The sequence below is a fragment of the Artibeus jamaicensis genome, unplaced genomic scaffold (assembly GCF_021234435.1).
Source record: "Artibeus jamaicensis isolate MK-2021 breed Jamaican fruit bat unplaced genomic scaffold, CSHL_Jam_final scaffold_612, whole genome shotgun sequence".
Taxonomy (NCBI): Eukaryota; Metazoa; Chordata; class Mammalia; order Chiroptera; family Phyllostomidae; genus Artibeus; species Artibeus jamaicensis.
The window spans coordinates 2,823,118-2,840,884 of NW_026522049.1; the positions used below are offsets into that span (position 1 = coordinate 2,823,118).

At 52.1% G+C, this 17,767-nt stretch overlaps 1 protein-coding gene across 4 annotated transcripts in view; it reads right to left on the reverse strand.

Moving 5' to 3' along the window:
* Positions 1-1,239: 1,239 nt before the first annotated feature.
* Positions 1,240-17,767, reverse strand: part of CRTC3 (CREB regulated transcription coactivator 3) — a 74,090-nt gene continuing 57,562 nt past the window's right edge. For 3 of the 4 annotated variants that reach the window (XM_037149131.2, XM_053658881.1, XM_037149127.2), the window contains 8 exons: positions 16,650-16,747; positions 14,839-14,888; positions 12,039-12,256; positions 10,142-10,440; positions 6,733-6,933; positions 6,564-6,644; positions 5,203-5,305; positions 1,240-4,787 (listed from right to left, as the gene is read on the reverse strand). In XM_037149131.2, the coding sequence (XP_037005026.2) occupies positions 4,573-4,787; positions 5,203-5,305; positions 6,564-6,644; positions 6,733-6,933; positions 10,142-10,440; positions 12,039-12,256; positions 14,839-14,888; positions 16,650-16,747 (1,265 nt within the window). In that variant the 3' untranslated portion in view covers positions 1,240-4,572. The remainder of the gene's footprint in view (positions 4,788-5,202; positions 5,306-6,563; positions 6,645-6,732; positions 6,934-10,141; positions 10,441-12,038; positions 12,257-14,838; positions 14,889-16,649; positions 16,748-17,767) is intronic. The other variant, XM_037149128.2, reaches the window with a different exon arrangement.

The following is a 17,767-nucleotide window of genomic DNA, read 5'->3' on the forward strand; positions in this document are numbered from 1 at the left end:
AGCCACGCTTATGGTCTCAGCTCCATCTAGTGTCCACATCAGGGCACAGTCACATATAGGGTGTGGCAAAAGTAGGTTTACAGTTGTTCATATGGACAGCATTGCAATCATTGATAAACAATAGTACAGTAGACTGTTCCGTGTGCTCACAACTCTAACCCTACTTTTGCCCCACCCTGAATAGCCGGCTTGTGCAGAACCCTGAACTCTGTACTTGCAGAAGGTGCCACGCTCATTAAGCAAACAAGACCCAAACGAGACTGAGGTAGGACATTCCTCCCCTACTAAGATGAGCTGCTTCAAAGCCCGCATTACACAAACTTAGTATTTCTATGGATGTGTGCATCCTGTCTCTGAAAGAACATACTCACGCGTGTTCACGTGATAAATGATACTGATAATAACCGACCCTCAGGGAGCTGCGCCTCACCCCCTATGGCCCGGAGGACAAGTGAGGGACAAGTGAGGGCCTGCACCTGGGGAGGTCCAGGTGCACCCTGGGGTCAGGAGAGGGCTGGGCAGGGATCTGGACAGGGAGTGGCCATGGGCCAGGCAGGAGGAGGGCTGGTGAGGGCTGCAAAAAGGCCACTGACCCAGGGGACTAGGCCTGGGAAGGGAGGGAAGCCAGGAGAGGGTGGACAGGCAGAGAGAAGGGACAAGGGACGGATTCTCAGTGGTGTCAAAGCACAGGGTATGGGTGGACCAAAGCAGAAATGAAGGCTCAGGAACTTAGGGTCGGAGCCGGGATTTCTGAGTAAGATTTCAGAAGAGTCACCTCTCAGACAAACCCTGGGCATGGCTGACAAGGTGGGTCTCTCAGGATGCTGGCTGTTGGACGACAGGCTAGGCCAGGAGCCCTGCTGGGACATGGGGCAGGGGAGGGGGGCGGGGCTAAAGGCAGGCACAGGACCCAGAGGGTCTGTGGCCTGACCTGAACCTCCACAGGGGAGGGGTGTCAGAGGAGGGCAGGAGCAGGGTCTGGAGGGGTACAGCAGAGGGAGCAGAACATGGATGGGTGCCCTCTGCCTTTGGTACTCACAGCTTCAAAGGAACCTTGAGCCCTAGGCCTTTCTGAGCTTCTCCCTGGTGTGGACGCACGATAAGCAGGTCGAGGCAGGGCCTGCCAAGCCAAGGACCAGAAATCCCTAACTGCAGGCCGAGCTGCACAGGAGGTGGCAAGAGAGAAAGGCTTTCCCCCAGTTCATCTCATCTGAGGCGAGGCTGAAGGAAAACACCAAATGCAGATACAACCTCATTGTGCTTTTAATTACGAAAGATGTAACATGATACATTATAAAACTTGGAAGCTACTTTATACAAATTCCAATCTTTAAATATTGTTTAACAGGGGGTCTGTTTAACTAGGACACTGGCTGATTAGTTGCTGTGACGGTCCGGTCACAAGCAATGCGAACTTGCTCAGGACCGTCTGTGCAAAAATCCTAAGAGCTGGCGAGAGTCAGAACTGGAAACATCTTCAGATATGCAAACAGACTGGAATACACACTGTTCAGCTCACGTAATGTACAGCAGACTTAGGAGAAAGGAAACAGGACAAAGGAGAATTTATGCTCATCTTGACATGATCAAGAAAATTTCTCCTAACACCTTAAGTTCTGAAAACCACAACCGTACAGAAAGAAAAGACTGGAAACACAGGTAGGCTTTAGTTCTATGCTGTTTAACTGCTAGTAAATGAGTAGGATAGCCATTGATTTCTTGTAACAACTCTAAATATTGCAAAATATTTAGTATGCAGCCACTTTGGGTGCTGAGGGTCACACCCAGTTTTTTAAAGGCACCAGTGAGTGCAGACTTACCGCCAACGGTCACGGCAGCGACCTGCCCGGGACACCAGGTAAGAGAAGTGGGTTGTGCAATGCCCAAGGCCTTTTCACAGGAAAAGATTGGACGGATGGACCTAAGGATAAATTTAATCCAGTGCTAAACCTCACTGTCATTCTTATACTCCCCCAAATGGGTCACTGTTCCGGGGATCCCCCAGGCCAGGAGCCGCCTGGAGAAAGGCCCCGAGCAGCACGGTCATCCTGGAGGCCTGTGAAGTGGGGCTGCCCACGGGCAGAGCGAGCTGGGACACCCGCCCCGGTGACCCTGTGCGTAAGGCACTCTGAATGATGCCGGGAGCTCCAGTCTTCAAAAAAAACCTCTTCTAACATCAGCACCGCTCCCTGTCTGAAAGGCCAGACCAGATGTCGGGGGCCTTGGACACGGGAAAGGCAGCAAGCAGTTGGCTTCCTCTGGCACACTGGGGTGCTGCGTACCGTTAGAAGAAAAGGCCCTTTACTTTAACCGAGTCGCTCCCCACACCCTTCTGAGGTGTTGAGTAGACAGGGATATGAAAGTTCAATTGGAATAAAGCTGGGAGGGGGAGGCCAATGTGCCCTGCCTGGGCCGGCACTCAGCAAGGAGGACTCTGGTTTGATTTCCTGGCTCAACAGTGGGGACTGGGGGCTGACGTGAAGTGGGAAGACTTGGGTTCCGCAATGAGATGGAGCGGCACTCCACTGGGGCCGTCAGAACGGAAGGAGGGCAGGCAAGCCCCCTGCAGGTGGAAGAGGAATGGGACCCAGCAGGAGAGGTTAGCAGCCCAGGGCCCTGTGACAGGCTCTTCCTGCCATAAGGCACACAGGTGTCCGGTTCAGACCTGCGTGACCCAGCCCTGCTGCTTTGGGCTGGGAGCAGCCTAGCAACCTTCAGGGAGGGACACTCCTGGTATCTCCTGGAAGGGCAGTGGCTAAGGTTCCGGGATGTCTCACCTCTCCTTCAGTGGCCCTGTCCTCCCTACCTGGTCTGCCACGCCCGAATTCTGCCCGGACCCCTCCCCAGGGGTGTTCAGCAGGCCCCGCCCCCTTGGGCCCCCTGAAATCCACCTGTTGGGCTTCTGGTCAGGGACTGGCCTAGCCTAAGTTAGAGGGGGCAGGCAGTGGTGGAAATATGGTAATCCTATTCTGAGCTAAGATATTAATAACCAATGATAATTTCACGACTCAGGCCTTCATTTTACTACAGAATTTCTTCAACTTCAAAGAATGAATGTCTATTTTAAAGCAATTTAGAGCAAAATTATGGATCTGAGAGGGAAGCACTTTGAGGTGGGGCCTGCCAGGACCCCTGAGGCATCTGGGAGGCCTCTGCTCACTCAGCGGGGCTGACCGCCCTCAGGAGACAGTTCGCACCTACCTGCTGTGGAGCACAGCCCAAGGGAGACAGGCAGGTGGACGTCTAGCATCTAACGTCTAACGGTGGGTTTGGTCACCTAGTGTTAAAAGCATATTAAAGTGCATGCTTGACTTAACCACAGGCACAAGTGTCTGAAAAGCTACAGCTCCGAGAAGATTTGGCGAGGAACAGGGAGAGCTAAAGATCAGACTGCCTCACAGCAGGCGGATTCACTCGTTCACGCACCCCTCCACGCATTCTCTCACACGTCCTTCCACGAGTACATTCATTCACGCATTTGACATGCTGTGACAGAGCACCTGTTCAGTGCCAGGCACTTGTTGGTAGTAGGCATTCAATGATGAGTAAGGCACAGTCCCTGCCTGCCCTCAGGGGGCTTAGGGTCCAGAGGAGTCAACACTCCCGTCCCACAGAGAAAGAGCTTCGCTCTGCTGCCGCGTGGCTCACGGCTGAGTCAAACCTGCAGCCGTTCCCTCCGGGGGTCTGTCCGGGAGGAGGCCTGCGCACGTCTGGGGCAGTCCAGGGCGTGTCTGCGAGACGCCTTCTGGCCCCCATCTTGCTTCCACAGCCAGCAAGAAGCACTGTTCTTTCTCTTCAGGCTCATCCACTAGCAGGGGACTTTTCTTCAGTGACTGAATAAAATAGTCTTCCCTTTCCCCTTGTCCATAGGAAAAGGGGAACTGAAGCAGCAGAAAAGAGATTACAACTGGGAAGAAAACAAAATACCATCCAGCTTAACTCCAGTCTGTTCTGGGACTCACGGTGCAAATTCTTCGTATTAGAATTAAGGCATCTGAGGGTGAGGGCGCAGTGGCTCTCCGGGCCTCCCTGAACCCCCGCCACGAGCCGGCAGGTGCCCGGCAGTGACGATGAGATCGGAGAAGGCCCGCGGTGCTGTGGTACCGTTGCTCCCCACCGGGCCAACTCCAGAAGGCCTGCGGCCCAACCACCGCCCACAGCAGCCAGGTCCCGTCCTCAGTGTCTAGTGAGATCAGTGGTTCCGAACGCCGCACAGCGCTGCTGGGCCCTCCGGTCGGTGGTCTTTGCTACTTTCACACACGGACCAACTAGACAGCCAACAAAAAGATGTGATGGTGACTGTGATCACCACCCCTTTGGAAGCTCCGAGTCAGCCCGCCTTTGGCCACTAACGGGTGCCACAGGCCGGAGAGGCAGTGCAGCGCTCCGCCGTCTGGAATAGGCCACAGTATATGAGAACGGACCTCAGCAGAAAGCCAGGAGCAGGAGAATCGGTTCTTTCCGCGTCAGAAGCCCAAGACAACAAAAGCCCAGGGGTGTATTTGGCTCCACTGTATTCTGTTTTATTTTAGCTGTTTCAGATATAAGTTCTAATGTTCTGTTCTATTCTGCTCACAGTCGGTCAGCTCGAAACGTCTCTTCAACATTGGGGTCAAGCAGGCCCATGCTGGGGTCGCTTAGCATGTTGAGTCCGTCCAGGCTCAGGGGTTCAATCTGGAGATCTTCTTCCAATGGAAATGGAGTGTCAGTGTCCACACTCAGGTTGACCTCAGGCATGGCCGCCAGTGCACCGCTGAGGTCTTTGAAGAGGCTGGCATTGGAGTCTTCTGGAAGAAGTGGACAACAGGGCAGATTAGGGGGCGTGAGGGCCGCGGGCTACAACATAGCTGATGACATCCCCAAATGCCAGCCAAGACAGCGATCACGGTGTCCCAACCCCTTCCAGGCATACAGCTCTGCTCTGGAGTCTATGTTCCTTCCAGTCAGCTCCACAACTCCCAATTTTTGCAGGCTTTCTCCACTTGAACTGTTGCCGATCCCTTAACGCTAAGCCCTTCAGAAAATGCTCACTGCCTCAAAATCTCTGTGCTGGACACCTGCAACTCGGAAAGGAAAAGCTGAGCTGGGGGACTTCCATTTTTCGCTTTATCTAATGTTGTTGTTCAAACTACCTTACAACAGGATCTGTGAAAGCACAGCAAAGAACTACAGTGAAGAAGGTGAGGGCTGGCTCACACTTACCTGTCAAGGCATTGCTTGGGAAATTCCCGCAGTTGGAGTACAGGTTTGGTCGCAAAGGAAATGAATCCTGTGGCTCTTGGGGACCTGGCTGTACCAGGGGCACCTGGAAGTACCGAAGTTACGTCATGAGGAACAATCTCTACTTCCGAGGGGGGAATAATGCCACGGGCCCCCAAAGCCAGCCCACACTGGAAACCATCTTCCAGTCCCTTCCTGAGGGATCCCAGAGTGCTGCGAGGTCGTGGGAACCTGCTCTGCAGGAATTGCTTCCGGGGCAGGCGGATGCTGGTGTGGATGCAGGGGCCCCACTCACTCGCTGCCTGACCCACGAGGCCACCAGGGGAGACATGAACAGCTGTGGCTTCTGTGCCCTTCAGGCCTCAGACCTGCTGCTCCTTAGTTACACTGAGGCCTGTGAAGACTGCTACCTGTGGGAGCCCTGTCTCAGCTCCCCAAGAAGGACCAAAGAAATGATGCAGCCAGAGGCCCTTTTCTTTGGCTTCCAGAAAAATGAGAAAGTGGACCCCATTTTTCTCACGCTCAGAGGGCGGAGGCTCAGGCAGCCCCTCCTGGTCTGAGAGAGCCGCTATGAAGGTGGGTAGAACTGAGGTCTACCTCAGGTGCCTTTCCAGAAATTAATGTTTCAAACTGCTTTTAAAAATCTCTCAACGGTAGGAATTTCCATAATTTTTCTGGGAGACACTGACTCGGGGAGACTAAAATGGCTTCTCCAGACACCGGGGAGGCAGGACTCCTGGTTCTCACCCTGAGGCTTCCCCACAGCCTCCTCAGGAAATAGGTCTTTCTTTATTTCACTGTTACTAAGTTCTGGAAAGTACTCCTGTCCTCAAGCCATCCTAGAACCCAGTCATACTTATTAAACATTCTAAAATCGACAGATATTAAAAACGGCCAGTGTTACAGAAAAATTAAAAAGGAAATGGCGGAGTGAAAATATCTCAGGGAAGGGCCCCTGCCCACCACAACCAAGCCCTCCTGGGAGGCGGCTCTCGTGCGGGGCCCTGCAGCGGGACCTGCGGGCTCAGCCCCTGCCCTGTGGCTCAGGCTCCGGCACAGGACGGCTGAGTGGACTGCCAAGGCCCCGCCAGCGTGAACAATGCTACAGCTCAGTGGCCAGAGCACCCTCAGGAGGCTCCCATCCCTCGTTCAAACAGTCCCCGAAGCCACACAGAAAGGCAGTCAGCACTGGCATTTAGGGCTGGGGGAGGTTCTGGCTTCTCCTAGCCACCAGGCACGTCTGAAGTCAGAGCTGGACAGTGCCTAGGCTGCTTGCTGTGGGCCCCACACACTGACCGGCTCCTGCTCTGAGAGGGGCGGGCCCTCGGGGGGCAGTCACTTACCTGCTGAGTAAAGGCAGGGCCTGGTCTCATGGACTGTTGGTCAAAGCTCACATCTGGGAAGAAGTTGGTCAAAGTGGAGCCCTTCAGGGAATAAGGAGGGGATCATTTAGTTTGGAACTGGAGGCAAAGCAGGCACTCCCTCCACACCAGCGCGCCTGCAGGGACGCACCTGGTCCGGGAGGAGCTGGAAATCTGGCTGCGGCAGCGATGAGGCTGCCTGCGGCTGCTGGGCAGGGGGCTCTTGGATGCAGGGCTGCTGCAGGAGAGGCTGGGGGAGCTGCTGGGACGAGGGGTAAGGCGGCGGCGGGGGCCTTTGAGTTTGCGTTTCCATCGGCAGGAAGGAAAGTGGGCTTCGATCGGAGGGCACCATCTGAAAAAGAGTCACTAATTAGCTTAGTTTTTGAGTTTCTGGTAGTAAGTCCTTTAAGATTAGGAGCTCGTCTTCACCAAGGCGTTCTGTGCTGTGCTCTGAGAAGCCTATTGATTTCTGCTTCTTCAAAGTACATCTCAAATCTCCCCTCCCTGCAAAGTGTCTCCCATTCCCCGACAATTTCTATTGTCCCAAAAAACAAAACAACAAAAACAACCCAGCCAATTTAGCAGTTTCTTCTCAGATTTGTAAGTTAAGAACCTTTTTTTTTTTTAAATTTCTAAAGACATAATTTCTGGTTAAAGATAGAAGATTGAAAAAAGCATTCAGCTCTATGGTCTCCCAAAATTCTACTAAAAACACGACAACATGAGGCAACAGTAAACGTTCGTAGAACACTAACACAGCAACAACAAAACAATAAAGAACACGAGGACGAGAACAACAGGAGAGAAGGAAATGGCAGGCAACAAAACCTGGGAAACGAAAAGCAGATGGACGGGAAGTGCCTGGCGTGGCTGAGCCGAGAAGGCCAAGCGCACGGCCGGCAGCAGCGGGCGAAGACAGAGGCGAGGAGGGAAGGGTCTTGCCAAAGTTTGGGTGAAAAGCAGTTAGCTTCTGGGCCCCGGCCTGCGGGGGCCTGGGGGGCTCGTTCCAAAGAGAACGAGGCAGCGCAGGGTCTCTGCACAGGGCACACCTGACCCCAGCGGTGTGGAGCCGTGCTGCTGGCGATGGCGGCACACAGTGGGACTTCAGCGCTCCGCCTTCCTTTCCCAACTCGGCGTTCAGGGAAAGAAAGAGTGACAGAAATAATCAAAGAAAACTTCCCAGAAATGAAGGACAGGAATTTCCGGATTGAAGAAAGCCACCAAATACCCAGACTCATGTCAAGCCACATTATCCTGAAGTTTCAGAAAATTGGGGATAGAAAGAGGATCCTATACACTTCTAGAGGAGGGAAGAAAAGATTTCATTCATAGAATTAAGAATCAGAATGAAACTGAGTTTCTCAATAGCAGCTCTAGAAACTAAGAGGGCAAGGGATTAATACTGTCAACATTTCAAGAGAAAATTATTTTGAATTTAGTATTCTATATTTAGGCAATTGTTAATGACATGCTGGGCAGAATAAGGACACATTTGAATCTCGCCACGTTAGCTGCTCCGAGAAAAGATCGACTCAGTTCTGGGAGTTTGCGATTGAATCCGTAATACAGACAGAAAACCAGACTAACAGAGTAAGACATTTATTAACTCCCAGAAGGAGAAAAAATGTTCCTTTTGTTAGTTCATAGTACACTATATGGTTAAACTCTGACTACATTATTCTAACTACGAAAACATTAAACACTGAGCGCTATTCTAAACAAAACCGTAATAAATCACACTGTGAAGAATGAGGAGGCGGAGGAGGAAATATGGATGTATGTGTGGGGGAGCATTGGAGAGCCGAAAGAGCCAAACGCTACTCTTCCATGGTAGGGCGTCATTAGAAAAAAACTACCACTAAGAATGCAGAACAAAGCGAGCATGAGAACAACATGATTCTACCACAGTGATCAGCTAGGATGGTTGCAGGCAGTCGCCGCTAGGGAGTAAGAAATATGAATGGGTGGGGAAGCAACTCGGACTTCGGAACACGTCCTTCAGAACACGTCCTTTAGAACTGTTGACTTCTTCATTAGCATGCACATGGATTTTTTAAAAAATCTACACAGAAAGCAAATTAAAAAATGGAAACCCCTGAAAAAGGATGTTCTCTATCCATACAGTCTCCTTAAAATGTATCTAGGAAGCCCAAGTAATATATTTTTTTAAGGTTTTTTTTTTAAATCTTTTAGAAGGGAAGGGAAGGAGAGAGGGAGAGAAATATCAGCATACGGTTGCTTCTCATGGGTCCCCTGCTGGGAACTGGCCTGCAACCCAGGCATGTGCCCTGACTGGGAATCAAACCGCGATCTTTTGGTTCACAGGCCTGCCCTCAATCCACTGAGCTACGCCAGGCAGGGCCCAAGTAATATATTTTTAAAACCTATCAAATAATTTTTTTATCCTCACGCAAGGACATTTTTTCACCGCATTTAGAGAAAGAGAAAGGTGGCGGGAGAGAGAAAAACACTGATGTGAGAGAGAAACATCAATCTGTTGCCTTCTCACATGTGGCCCGACCATGCACCGAACCCACAACTGGGGTATGTGTGCTGACAGGGAATCGAACCCACACACTTTAAGTCTACGGGATGACACTCCAATCTACTGAGCCACAATGGCCAAGACTCATATAATTTTGCAAAATAAAATTAATATCATAAAAACGACCATTAAAAAGACAATTACGAAATACCCTCTTGTCCTCTCCCGAAAAGTATTACTCATGTAATCAAGATCCCGCGGCCAGTAACTGGTGAAGAATGACCTCATAACTGGACCTGCCAATCCCTCCACTGTGCTCTGTCCGCTCCTCCCGGCTGTCATTACTCATTCATGGAGAAGTGGTTAGTAAATGATGTTCTAATGTATCTAGGGAGTGACGAACAGATTAAAAATATATTCATTGATGACTTTGGTAAGGAGAACCACCCCAACAGCTTAGAATAATAACAAAGTCAGCAAGTCAAAATGTGGTGTTTCAACCCCTGAACTTCTGTATGAGCCCTGGGACTGCGGCCTCTCTCTAAACTGACTTTTTCCGGTTCTTTCATAGTGACATGATCCTCATTACACCTACTATTTCATGAACAATAAAAGCATCGTCTCCCAAATATCTGGTCATAGTCAGGAAAGAGGTCTCATGTCAGAGCTTCAGGAATATATTAAATGTCCTCTGTGGCTTTTCCTTATGGTTTAAATTACTCGTAGGGCCGATTCCCGATTTTCCGTACCGATTTTAAAATCCCAGCCTGGTTTCCCGTAGCTAAGGTAGACACATCTGCATGGTGTCCTCTACCCCTTACCCTTGGCCCGAACCCCGACTTCGAGCGGTACAGTAACTGCAAACCGTGTGGTGTCTGCTGAGGCACAATCAGCTCAAGTCCGCTCTTGGAAAACCATCGGTGCGCTCTGAATGAGTCACAATTCCACACTCTGATTTCTCAGGCAAGTGACCTCACGGATAACGTGCTTGGTGCCATGTACACAACCCAAAATCACACAGAGAAGGAAAGCAATTCCTAAACTCTCCGGTCTGTTCCACTGTAGTAGTTTTTACCTGCGAGGCAGGATACGGGTTCAGTGGGCTGGTCGAAGAGAGCTGTCTGCCGAAACCCTGATGTGCTTCTGGGCCAGGAGAAAGCGTGAGAGGGCTGACGGGCGGCTGTCGGCGCCGAGCAGGGACACTCAGGTTTGTGGTGGAAAGAGACGGGTTGCTGAGGGAAAAGAGACGGAGTGAAGGCTGCAGAGCAGAGGTGTTGGGAGCAGATGTCTGTGGGTGGCTGTTCATGGAAGAGGAAAGCGCTGTCTTATTGAGCGTGGCCTGGATGGAAGGGTTACTCCGGGAACTCTGGAGACCTGGAAGACAGCAGGTCCACAAGTTACTGATCCTAATCTCAGACCAAATTGTTTGTTTTCCAAAGACTGAAGAACGCATATCTTCCTATGGTGGACGACAACTCTGTATGTGAAGGAGCTCCTGGGAAACTCCTACTAAACATGCACCACACAGGCCAATGGTGGGAAAAGGGCACCCTCAAGAGGAGACTGGTTTTCTCGAGAGGAAGGTGCCGCGTACAGGACGCTGGGAGGGCAGGGCCAGGTGAGCAGGGGTAACAGAGGCCAGTGGGCAGTGTGCTACCCTCCAGCCCTGGGAGAGAACCTGGGGCTGCGCGCTCAGCTCCGTTCAGAGGCCCGGGACGCCTCTGGCCCAGGCACCCAGCCCGAACCCTCTGCCACTCTCGTGTCTTTTCACTGAGACAACTGTATGTACTATGCATTTTAAGCCCCATGCATAGGAACCAGAAAAACTCGACACTGGTTCTGACATGTTCTGGAAAAATAATGCTTGTCTGAGGAAAATGACAGCCGATGACTAAACTCAGGGTTTGCAGCTAAAGCGCATGCTGCAGGCTGTACTGGAGAGTGGCAGCTTCCCCGAGACCCAAGGGGGCCAAGTGCCGATGTCCCTGGACCTATGGGACCTCGGATGTCTCTGGTCACAGAGAATTGACCGGAGTCACATAAGTGAAGCAGCAGAATAAAAAATGACCACAAGAACCAAAAATAATGTGGTCGCTGAAATAAACTCTTGAGACCTAAAATCCTGCTGCAAACCATCAGGGAACCTTGCAGGTGACCACCCTGAAGGAGGCCCCTGCCATCTGAGTGGTGAGCTCTGACTTACGGAGACAAGTCACGCTGAAGCCCGGGCGGAAACCAGCAAGCACTTTCCCCACAGACAGACCACCCCCAAGGACCTTCCAGAGGTCCACCGCGCAAGGCTCGGGACCCCGAAGCGGGGCCGTAGCGAGCCTCTGGTGGGGCGGGGGAGGAGTGACGCCTGCCCCCCACACTGACAGGGGCATGTGCCAGGGTTCGAGCAAATGTAGTCATCCGGGGTCTGAGCTGGAGACGCTCGAACTCATACAGTAACGCCCAAGTCACATGACGGGTAGCATTTCATACAGCTACATGCCACATCGTCTAGCACTTCTGAAAAGTTCATGATTTTGAACTGTGGTCAATTTCTATTTAATACACATAGCTATTAAGTATAAATACTGTCATTGTATTCACTCTAAATTTTCTAACATTCAAAATGCTCCCTTGTGAAACCCAATGGGCAGTTGGAGGGACCTAGACAGACAGCTGTAACTACTAAACACCGTCGCACGTTGGTCTAGAGAGACACTAACGACAGCTTGGCCAGCACGGAGCACAATGGACACTTACTTCCTGACTCTCAAATCTCATTTTCCAAGTCCCTGGGACACTCGGGCTGATAAAGATGATAAAAAGGCAGGCTTAGCAGAGCCAAGAGCTGCAAGAAGAGGCAAGTTGGTACATCTACCTCGGATGCAGTCACTCTTACTCCATGATCCACCAACAGGCCACCTTGAGAGGGGCCACACCTACAATGAAGCCTCCAGCAAACACGGGCAGGGGACACTTACCAGAAGGGTGTCTTATGCCCAGGTGAGTCATAGCAGCAGGAAGGTTGCCCACACTGTTCCCCATGCTCATGCCCCCGAAGAGGTGGTCGCCGGGGTCCAGGGAGGCCGGCTGGGGCCCCGAGTAGTGGAGGTTGGTCAGATCCGGCAGCGACCCTCCGGTGTTCAGGGTCCCCAGAAAGGGTGTGAGGCCCATGTTTTGATTGTTGTGTGGGAAAGCGCTGAAAAAGAAGAGTTAAGTATTACTTTTTGAAACCATTAGGCCTGGGGGAATAGGACACATCCGAGATGTTTCCTTGCCAATGAAAGCGGTGGCCATCAAGGCTCCCAGCCTTCACACAAGGCTCTGCCTCTTCCTCTCCCAAGAACTTGCGTCCCCGGCTTCACCTCTCTGAAGTGCCATCTCCTCGCCTGTTAGGTTGGACTGAGGATGCCGACCATGTCCACATTAGGGGAATATTTTCCAAGACCAGATGAGAACACTAATGCAAAAGTACTTTAAAAATCAGAAGGCACCATAAAACAAGCAAGGCACTGGTGTATAATTTACAGGGTTCTGTTTGCTGAATTTCTAAATTACTATTCCTACAAAAAAATTAAAATAAAGTATCTCCCTATCAACCAAATACCCTCCAAGATCTGGGTTTTCCACTGTGGTGTGGAGGACGGCTTAAGGGAGCAGAAAGACAGCAGGGAGGACCAGTTAGAAGCTATGGCTGTGGTTCAGGAAGAGGCAGAGGGGAATGAATTCAATTGAGGACGCTTCATTCACCAGCAGGATCAGTAGAGCACATCCTAGGAACCAGCCACTGGTGCTGGGGCTGAGAGAGACTCGGACAAAGCTGGGAGACAGTGCTGAAGAGAAAACAACTTGCCATATAGCACAACTGGGCCGTGCACTGACACCGCCTGGCCGTCTACGCGCGGAGACGGTACCCAGCAGGCTGGAGGGGCTTCCTGGAATTCCACCTGAGTTGAGTTTGGAGGCTAAAGAATTCAGATGATTTATGCAGGAAAATCATAGCAGGCAGAACTTAGGCAAAGCAGAAAAGCGTGACACCACAGTCACAGTGTCCTAGAAACTTAGCGCAGGAAGGTCGAGTTTAAGAGAGGTAGGTGGTGAAAGGAGAGGGCCCTGGAGAAGCAGGCACAGAGCAGGTGAGGCTGGCACTGACGGGCTGAGGGCGAGAAGCCAGTGGACAGCTGAACGCAAAGACCCTCACTCGTTCTTAGGACAATATGGTCTGCAGGTGGCGGGAGTGGAGGCTGGGGCAGGAAGCAGAGCCCGGAGGCAGAGAGGCGAGTCATGATGCCGCTGACCAGTCAGACAAGACACAATGGATCACGGTGATGGTGAGACGGGATGGACTCGAGAGGTACTCAAGGAAGTACTCAAGAGTGAGCCCCGACTGTCTGCCTGGGGGACGGATGGAGCCACCCACTGAGACAGGGACCCTGAGGAGTAAGAGCAGACGGGGGATAGGGCTGAGTGGTATGGGTAACGTGACAAATTCTGTTTCAGACACCGTGTTTCTGTCACATAGAAAGACACGTCACAGCAGTGTTTCTTGAGGACAGTTCTTCTGGAACAGTGGGGGTGGGTGCCAAGCCAGGGCTGGACAAGCAGGAAGGGGGACTCCAGACGAAATACTACTGCACTGCTGTCCTGCAACTTTCTGAAGAGAAGGCCAACCCTCCTCTCAGCTCAGGGGGCTGTTACGGACGCTGCCCACAGGTTTATACGTGACCAGCCACAGAGCAGTCGGCACCCCAGGTGCTCCACAGGGAGAGCCCCGAACGCGGTGCTCCTGAAACCTCAGGGAAAGCCCTGCTGGAGGAGAGAACACGAAGGCCCGCCCGAGGCAGACTGCGTTCATCCCCAGCCCCTCGAGAATGGGCGCTCGTGCTCTGCTAGATCAGACAAGGGTCCCGTCTTCAAACCGCACTATTTTGGCCCCGGGAAGATGGGCTGTTTCTGAGCTGGTTTGACCCCAGGCCATGGCGCAGCCTCGTGCAGCCCCTCAGTGCTCTCCAGGGACACTGCCACCGAGTCCCCAGGGTTCTGTCCTCTGTGAAGACCTGTGCAGCGCATGTGCCCCCCACCCCCGGTGACCACCTGTCCACGCCGTCTAACTGGCCTCACTGGCCGGTGCCCCCGGCACCTGTCCGTGCTCCCGCTCTTCCCGGCTCTAATTTCCTCACAAACCTCTCCGTGGATCTTTTTGTACTGCACGTATTTTTGTAAGGCGTCTCGATTCTTTTAGGGAGTGAAATTCTATACTACTAAATACAAAAGTTCATTCATGGTTTCATAGAAACTTTTCATATCATAAATTTTCCTATTTATCTTCCATTAATTTTTAAAATAGTGGTAAAACGCACGTCACACATAACTTATCCCTTTTACGTGCGCGGTTCTGAGACACTAGGCGCCTTCGCAGAAACTCAACTGACTCCCAGGGCACCGAGGTGCCAGGGGCCCACAGTGGGAGGCGGGTGGGCTCCTCTCCACGCCTGGGGGCTTCCGCCTCAAGTCGTGTGCTTACCAAGAGTCAGCTGTGTTATTCTCACACACATTTATGGCAATTTTATTTGTTATCGCAGTTATATAATGTAACTACTTTTAATAAATGAAACACGAGTACCAAAAGAAAGCTATAGTTTCCATAAAAATTCAATTGACTTGCAACTGATACAGAATGAGTGAGGTTTCTCAGAGTTCTGTGACAAAGTACTGAGACCTTCCTTTTGGGAAGACGTCCAGGACAGTCCCTGAGCCATGAACAGAAAGAACGTCACTTACTTGCCACCTGGAACATCACAGGATCGGGGGCGCCCGGACAGGGACTGAAGCTGGGGAGAGACACAAAGCTGGGGTCACTCACTGCAAAGCCAAACTCAAGTGTTTACAAGTGTCTGTGTAAGTGTCTCAGGCCCAGTCCGTGCGAGAGGCAGGAAGCGGTGTGTCCCGCTCCCCCCCCCGCCCCCGCAGCCCTTCACACTTTGACTAGACTTTTCCAGGCACAACATTAATACATTTTCTTAAGTTGATGCTTTACTAACTTATCTTCTAGATGAATATTATTTCCTTCAAAAAGGCCAATATTTTACATTTAAATCAACATCCCTTTACCAATTGGCCCAAAAGGAAAAGAAGAATACAAAAAAAAAAAAAACCCAGCATGAAAAAAGAAATTAATATCAGAAGAAAAGAAATATTTCAACTAGAAAATAAGCTGAGGCCGGGGGTGGGGTGCGGGGCAGGGGTTCGGGTTTGCTTGTTTACTGTGGAGGCCCTGGATCCGGAACGGCAAGAGAGGCTCAGACGACACACAGGGTGTCCAAAAACATGAATGAGCCGTGGGCACAAGTCTTCTCCCAGAAATGCCTTACGGAGGGCTGCCCATCCTTCAGAATGAAGGGAGAGGACGGCCCCTCCCCAGAGAGAAAGCCCCGGGGCCCAGGGGAAGGCGGGTGCCGCTGCCCCTCTGCTAAAGAAGACACCACTGCCCTCTGAGAAAGCCACCAAGGCGACTGTGTCTCCACAGCTGAAAAGACCAAGGGGGGCTCCTTATCCCAGGGTCCAGGACATGAACTTTAATCATATCTCCCTCTTCCCCTAAATGATGACACGTCAAGTACCTCTTGCTTTTACAGAAGACCTTCCAAGCCCACTCGAATGCTTAAGAGGACCCCCGTGGACGTGGCACAAGAAAGCGAACAGGGGAGCCCAGACGGGCGGGGTGGTTGGGCGCAGAGGCAGCAGGAGCAAGTGCATCCCTGGGGCTGGGGCAACCGCTTCTCTCAGAGCCACCCGGCTCCCCCATGGGGCGAGGGGCTGGTCAAGGGCCCCGGGACCTCCCTCTGCCCCGTGGGAGCAGGAGCGTGGCGGGGGTCACCAGCACACGGGGAGGTACAAATGCCCAAAGGCTGTAGAAATCATAACACAGATGCCTTGTGTCCTGACTCCCTGAGGACTCGGGTCAAATGTTCTGGATCTAAAAAAGGGGCCCCTCTCCCTGGCTGGTGTGGCTCAGTGGGTTGACAGCCAGTCTGTGAACCAAAGGGTGGCAGTGTTGATTCTCTGTCAGGGCTCCTGCCTGGGTTGCGGGCTGGGTCCCCAGTTGGGGGTGCATGAGAGGCACCACACATTGCTGCTTCTCTCCCTCTCTTTCTTCCTCCCATCCCTGCTCTAAAAATAAATAAATAAAATAAAAAAGGGTGAACTGACAATTCTGGATGGATGCTGGTGACTGGTAGATGGTGTTGGCTACAAAACAGAAAAGTCTGCCTATGGCCAGTAGCCAGGGCTCACCGCTTTCAGTAATATGAATGAGACAGTGGGCAGGGGGGACACGGATAGGTTTTTCTGAATGAGTCAGTTCATATGCAAATTAGAAAGCCAACCCATCACTGTGCTAACTCATCAACGAAATGCAAAATGCGGCAATTTTTCTTTGAACCTCCACTCCCTAGTGTATTCTTCCTACCTTTGACCCCAGACAAATCCTCTTACTTCCCCCCAATTCCTCATTTTCCCCTTTGTGGGATTTTACAACCTCTGAGGTGCAAATATTCGGGGACAATGAACACGGCTGAGTCCTGCTCACCCACCTCCTTGGTCTCCCACAGTTGTTTGGGCAGCGGCTTGGGAACGGTCAGCAGGTTCTCTTCTTTCAGCAGGCCCTGGCCCGGGCCCGGGAAAGGCACCACTGGAGGGGGCGGGGGGAGGAAGCACAGTCACTGCATTAGATGGCAGCCGGCCCACCTTGGGCCAAACCAAATATCTTCATTAAAAATTATTCTTTCCCAACTACATAGGGCTGTTCTCAGAGAGAGACCAGAAGACAAGGACCAGCCCTCAGGAGTTAGGGCCCTGCTGCCAGGAAGGGGGTTCTCTGCTGGAGACACTGGCTCAGAACCATGCGCACAGCTAGGTTTCGGCAACCATGGAAGCTCTGGCTTGACCGTCATGACTAAATGCCGTAGCCCCACACACACACCCAAGGGTAACGGACCCCAGAAACAGGGTCCACAGTTTCAGAGGGAATCGTGAGAAAAAGGTTTGAAAAGTGGGAAGGAAAACTCTAAAATAAGCTTAACTTATATGTAGTAAAACTCAGGTCAGGACCGCACCAGGGGACGGTTGGAAGGGGCTCAGGGTGAGGGAGGCCCCGCGTCCCCGATGGCCGGAGCCGCCGCAGTGACGACCGCACAGCGCACCCCTCCCACGGTGCTGGCAGCTGTCCTCCCCTGCCACCTGCCAGGCTTCACCCAAGTTCCCGGGGCCCTCTCTTAACGGTGACAGCCCAAGCACTCTGAAGAACTGATGTTGCCAACATCCTTGTTTGGTTTTCTTCTCCTGGCTTTGCTGGGAGCGCTGAGGGCGGTGCCAGGTGCACTGCGGCTCCACAGCCGACTCTCAACCTGGAGGCAGGAGCCACAGGCTCGAGACCCTGTGTGAAGCCAGACAACAAGCTTCTCGAGAACAAACAACTGCTCTGAGGCACTGATGGATGACAGGAAAAGTTTCAAGGACTGGGTGAGGTGGCTTCATGACTCAAGGCCACTTCTCCTAAGAGCTCGGCTGCAGGAATAAGGTTGGGGCAGACGCCGAGGCCCTGGAGAGGACTGTTTCCTTAGAGAAGTTCATTGTTCTCGGCCCCTTCTCCTATCCGAGTTGGGATTTCCTCAGAGGGCTCACTGGGGGAATGCGAAGAAGCTCGAAGCAA